Source organism: Camelina sativa, chromosome 11, assembly GCF_000633955.1.
Source record: "Camelina sativa cultivar DH55 chromosome 11, Cs, whole genome shotgun sequence".
In the NCBI taxonomy this organism is placed as follows: domain Eukaryota; kingdom Viridiplantae; phylum Streptophyta; class Magnoliopsida; order Brassicales; family Brassicaceae; genus Camelina; species Camelina sativa.
The window spans coordinates 11,869,206-11,875,464 of record NC_025695.1 but is presented as its reverse complement, the minus strand read 5'-3'; the positions used below and the strand labels follow the sequence as shown (position 1 = coordinate 11,875,464).

The 6,259-nt window shown below is 33.8% G+C and overlaps 2 protein-coding genes across 2 annotated transcripts; both read left to right on the top strand.

Moving 5' to 3' along the window:
* LOC104722967 (riboflavin biosynthesis protein PYRD, chloroplastic-like) lies at positions 1,322 to 3,099 on the top strand. The gene is made up of 3 exons (XM_010441236.1): positions 1,322 to 1,827; positions 1,961 to 2,259; positions 2,345 to 3,099. The coding sequence occupies exons 1-3, from the start codon at positions 1,465 to 1,467 to the stop codon at positions 2,958 to 2,960; spliced, it is 1,278 nt and encodes a 425-aa protein (XP_010439538.1). The 5' UTR covers positions 1,322 to 1,464; the 3' UTR covers positions 2,961 to 3,099.
* LOC104722966 (transcription factor bHLH36-like) lies at positions 4,537 to 5,766 on the top strand. Its single transcript, XM_010441235.2, has 3 exons — positions 4,537 to 4,715; positions 4,825 to 5,190; positions 5,542 to 5,766. Exons 1-3 carry the CDS (start codon positions 4,590 to 4,592, stop codon positions 5,614 to 5,616), a joined length of 567 nt encoding a protein of 188 aa, XP_010439537.1. The 5' UTR covers positions 4,537 to 4,589; the 3' UTR covers positions 5,617 to 5,766.

The following is a 6,259-nucleotide window of genomic DNA, read 5'->3' as shown; positions in this document are numbered from 1 at the left end:
GACTAGTAAAATTAGGGTTCTTTCGATTGGGTATTTATTTTAGCAAGATTAGTGTTTACGACTGTCGATTGGGTCTTTGTTTTTTGCTGTAAATTTGTTTAATTAATATTGGGTCCTTGTCGTTTGGGTCTTTCGATTGGGTGTTTGATTTTAGCAAGTTCAGGATGTGAGTTTCATCTCTTCCTCTACTTATTCTTCGATTACTTTGTTTGAAATTAATATCGAGTTTTCATGTTCTATGGTTGGAGCTCGGCCTACTGCTGAAACTTCCCTCTGCATTTATCACTCAGATTGCCCAATTTATTCAGGTCGTTTCAAAGACTTTAAGTTTCTTTTCTGCTATGTTTTTTTGTTGTTAAGTTCTATTCTGTTTTTGTAAGGGTTGTAATCGTTACATTGTGTGTATATGTGAAGCTATGGAGACGAATTTACTCATAAGCGACATTAGAATCTTCTCTCCTTGCAGAAAAATGGAAACTTGTTCTTGCTGGACTTGCATTTCAGGTTCTATAGCTCCCCCCTTCCCTTCCTTCATCCACCTAATTTTATGGCTTATAATTTTGTTTTGGGTTTCTCTCTGACCTCGGAAAATGTCATCATCCAAAGCTCTGTGTTCAGATTATAGTCTTGCAATGTTGTTTTAGCTTTGTTGGTGATATGATTAAATCTCTAAGTAATTTGCTTAAATGTTGGAGCTTTAAGACTAGTTCAGTATGTAAATCTTGTTTACATTGTTTTGTTTCGTTTGGTCCCTCTCAAATCAGTACATTCATGGACTGGCTGCTCATGGAATTCAATACTTACACCGATCTGGTCCAAGGCTTCAAGATGCTGGTTTCTTTATTCTTCCGGTTATTATGCTTGCGTTGACTTTTTTCTTATCAATTTTTGTTCTGTATCATAGCTCTCTCTCTCATTTGTTTGGTAAATGATATCTACTCTCTCTCATTTGTTTGGTAAATGATATCTGTATCAATTTTTGTTCTGTACCAAATTATACTTGACATATTATACTTTTCAAAATAATTTTTTAAAAAATTTAAGAACCCAAAATTAGAATCTACCATTGAACTATACCATTTTACAGTTTTTTTTGAAAAGTTTTTAACTTCATTATTTCTAATTATTGTAATTAAAAACATACTTAAAATCTTTTTTTAACACTCCACCGTGAACTTGCTCTACAAACCAAATAGCGACCAGTGTTTTCTTGATTAAAACTGACGGTCTAAAATAAAATCAACTAGCCTAGTAAACCGATGGTTATATAACGTTACGGTGTCCGGTTAAGCGTAACCGGCTCTTTGAATTAGGAATCCAATCTTCTCGTCGTCTCCATTATCTCTACACCGTTGGTATTAGGGTTTTGACTGAATTCTCCGCCGGAGACAGCCCAGATCTGAAATCTAAAAAATTCGAACCTATCTTACGATTTCTAAACCAAAAACTGAGTTCAATACTGATATGCAGATCACATGTCATCTCCCGATTTCGATTCCTTCGATCAATCCAGTTTTATCGCTATCCTCAAATCCTCGCCGCGTTTTCAATCTCACTTCAATTCAGAACGCAAAACACGGTTTCAAGATATCACATAAATCTCAGACTGGTTTCAGCAACCCTGTTTTGGTTTTGGCTGCAATGAGAAGCGAAGATGGTGTTGAAGTCGTCGTCGACGATGCGTTTTATATGAAAAAGTCTGTGGAGCTAGCAAAGAGAGCAATTGGGTGTACTAGTCCTAATCCCATGGTAGGTTGTGTCATTGTCAAAGATGGAGATGTTGTTGGTGAAGGGTTTCATCCCAAAGCTGGTCAGCCTCATGCTGAGGTATAAACAATGTCGTTTGATTTCAACAATAAAGGTTCAATTTTTCTTGATGGGTTTATGCAAAATGAGGAAACTTTAGTTTAGTTTTCATGATTGTGGAATTTTGAGTTTGATTCATGGCATTGTTGGTTAGGTGTTTGCTCTTAGAGATGCTGGAGACTTAGCTGAGAATGCTACTGCTTATGTTAGTTTGGAACCATGTAATCATTACGGAAGAACACCGCCCTGTACAGAAGCTTTGATTAAGGCTAAGGTGAAAAGAGTTGTGATTGGGATGGTTGATCCCAATCCAATCGTGTTTCCGTCTGGTATCAGTCGTTTGAAAGATGCTGGTATTGATGTCACTGTGGGTGTTGAAGAAGAGTTATGCATGAAGATGAATGAAGGATTCATCCATCGAATGTTAACAGGAAAGCCTTTTCTTGCCCTCAGGTAAAAGTTCGTTGCTTCTCTCTTGAGTGTGGAGACAAAACGGGAGTCAATAGATTTATTTTGTAAGTTTTGGAAATCTTTGCAGGTATTCTATATCTGTCAATGGTTGTTTTGTGGACAAGATTGGGGAAGGGGCTACGGATACTGGTGGGTACTACTCAAAGCTATTACAGGAATATGACGCCATAATACTTTCGTCCTCGTTTTCTGATGAGCTCCCAAGCATTTCCTCGCAAGAAGATACTAAAAATGCTTCGATCCAACCTATTCAAATCGTAGTAGCTAGCAATGTACTACAGTCTCCTATCCTTGCTTCTTCCAGCACAGTGGAAGAATCGGGTCCAAAAGTGGTTCTGTTCACCAAAAAGGAATTGGTTGCAGAATCTGTAACCAACAGTAGCGGGGTTGAAACCGTGGTATTGGAAAAGATAAACTTGGATTCCATTTTAGATTATTGTTATCATCGTGGACTATGCAGTGTGTTGTTGGATTTGAGGGGGAACATCAAAGACCTTGAAGTGCTTATGAGAGATGGATTCGAGCAGAAACTGTTGCAGAAAGTAGTGATTGAGGTTTTACCGGAATGGAGCACAAAAGATGAGAGACAGATCGCGTCAATGGAGTGGTTAGAATCGAAACATGTTAAAGATTTGCAGTCTAAGCAATTAGGTAGAAGCGTTTTGCTAGAGGGCTATTTTTGATGTTTTGATGTATGATGTCATGCATGATACTTTTTCAAAAGCATTGTATTATTATTAAGGGTTTACAGATAATATTAATGGACTAATAAAAGACTTTTGTAGAAATTTTAAATTTTGAAAATAAGAAAATATTTTCACATGTTGAGAATGTGATTCGACCTTCTTTATATGGCCTACACATAATGGGTATCCTAAGATCTAGTGTGGTTTCGTAATTGGATAATTGGAACTCATGAATAACATGTCAACTACACAACAATGTATTGAAAATCGATTGTTGTCAACTGCAACAAATTTGACAAATCTTCTAGATTTTTGTGGGAATATGAACTAATGGACAAGAAATAAGTACTAATCAAAGCATATTTGATTTGGATTTTTGTTGAAGAAATAGAAAAGCAAAACCAATATATGTAGAGATGATTGAAAGAAAGGAAAAAAAAAAACTAAACCAAACAATTTAAAACTACAACAATCCTAGTTTCAAATTCAAGATTTACAATTTTAGAGTTTTTTGTTTTCTTCTTATTAGCATAAATTTAAGAACATTACGCTGTAGATTGTTTTAAATGAGTTTACCTTTTACCACTATTCAAAAAACTGAAATATGTATATATGTCATAGTTTGTATCCGACATAAAACATCTAATCTAGTAGTATGTGTACATAATAATAGAGAAATGTGATAAAGATTCATCTACAAATTGGTGATGGGAACAAATTAAAGATTATGAGCATGTCTTTATGTCGACTATGTTCGAGTGGTTCAACAAAATCCACGCAATTGCCTTAGCGAAAAAGTTGACTATACTCACCCCACCAATCTTTTCTTTTATCCTTCTCCTTTTGCATTTATAGAAAACGATGTTAAGTATTTTCCAATGATGGAATTCAGAAAAATAATTTGTTAAGCTAATGTCATTAACCATACTAAGTACATGATTAGCCAACCAATTGGAGAATTGAGTGATCTTATCGAACCCAAGTTCGAACAAACGCTATATAATTGAGAGTGAAATTATTGATCAAAAATTACGCAATGGTCTGAAATACAAACAGAGACTATTTGTTCAATAGTTCTAGCAAATTTCTGATTTAAATATGCACCCAAAAACCATTAAAAGTTAATTGGTATGTTTAATTATATCCAATATCGATTGACGATGCATGAAAATATAATATCATGAGAGTTATGAGTTATGACTAACGAGCTTTGACTTAAAATGATTTGTCTATAAATCATTTAACGCATGACTCTTACAAACTAATGTTGATTCATTGTTACTACCAGTTTGATATTCTTAAATCTATTCATTGTTACTACCAGTTTGATATTCTTAAATCTTTATATAACTATATGAATACATAAAACAGTATTGACCATAACATCGGTCAAGAATTTTATTTAAAGAACTTGCCTTTTTAAATTTGTCTTGCTTTTGTTATCTTCTATATAATATTTTGGTATATATATAACTTTCGTTCTTTACAATGCCGTTTTCACTAACTAAATTGTTAATTATCATTAGGCGAATCAAGATGTCACTTCAACCAACCTCCTTCTTTATATAAGCGTGGTTATATTGAGTTTTATCATTGCCTATGTGAAAAAGTCGAGAAGAAAAAATAATGGAGCCGAGCCATTCAAACACAGCTCAATCAAGAAGTCGCAAAACAGTTGAGAAAAATAGAAGGATGCAAATGAAATCTCTATACTCAGAACTCACATCTCTTCTTCCCCATCATTCTTCTAGGGTTTCTTTCTTCTTCTCTTTATTCTTGTTCCATCTTATATGCAGAATTTTTTGATTCCATGTGTACTTATATCTTAATATATATACACTCTTTTCTTGTTTGTTGTTAGGAGCCTTTAACACTGCCTGATCAGCTAGATGAAGCTGCGAACTACATCAAGAAGCTACAAGTGAACGTGGAGAAAAAGAGAGAAAGGAAAAGCAAACTTGTTGCGACTGCAACTTCCGAGAAGTTGAATTCCGCAGGATCTTCGTTGGTTGCTTCGAGTGTCGACGTCTCCGTGCCTAGAAGGCTGCCGAGAATCGAGATTCAAGAAACCGGTTCGATTTTTCACATCTTTCTCGTGACAAGCTTGGAACACAAGTTTATGTTCTGTGAGATCGTTCGTGTTCTCACTGAGGAACTAGGAGCTGAGATCACACATGCTGGATATTCCATTGTTGATGATGCCGTCTTCCACACTCTTCATTGCAAGGTATAACATCCAAGGACACATTTTTTTTGACTTAGAATATAGCAATCTCAAATTTTGCTACTACTACTACTAAGTCTATTATGTTAAAATACTACGTGTAGTCCAGAAGATTGTATAAACACAGTGGGAATGGGCTTAAAGTTCCGTCACCAGGATATATTATAAAGTTTATAACATATAAATGCACTCAAAATGCTAAGAGAAAGAAACTATACATCGGTCCCATTTGATTATAAGTTTGTACTAGTTGATTCCTCGTAATATCCATTATCCCAGATGTCCTTGACGTTTTTTGGTTTTGTTTATTGTGAAATGAAATTTGTTAATATATATTTTAATGTACATATATAGGTGGAAGAGTGTGATTACGGAGCTAGGAGTCAAATTCCTGAAAGACTGGAGAAGTTTGTGAACAGTGTTAATTAATATAATTTTATTTTTCATTTTTTTCTTGAAAAAAAGGTGTAAAATGTTCTTGTTCCTTTTCTTGATTTGTATTTGATGTCAGACTCCTTTTCTTGAATTGTATCATCTGCTGTGAAAGTGATGTTTAATTGTGAGCATAATTATATTTTATTTCCACTAACAGCTGTGAAATATAGGATGATAAAATTATAAGAACTAAACCCAAAAACAAACAAAGAGAAATGATAAAATTATAAGAACTAAACCCAAAAACAAACAAAGAGAAATTGAGAAAATTTTAGCCTAATCATTAAAATCTGCTAAGAATGTAACAAATTAATAATTATATATAAACATTTTTTCTTTTAATTGGCTTGTTTTGCGCTGATTTTATACTTAGTTGAAAAAAAATTAAAAAATAGTCATCAAATAATGAAAAATTAACCGGCCATATTTTTTGTTTTGTCGTCTGAATGTATGATACATTATCATTTGAAGAATTTTTCAAATTAATATATATACAACTATACAAGAAATCATTTATTTGGAGACTTTGACGACTAGCAAATCATTGATTTTTTTTTTTTGGGGGTATGATTCCATAAACAATTACATTTGACCGTATTATCCTCATCACAAATATAAACCAAAAATCCAATTGTAT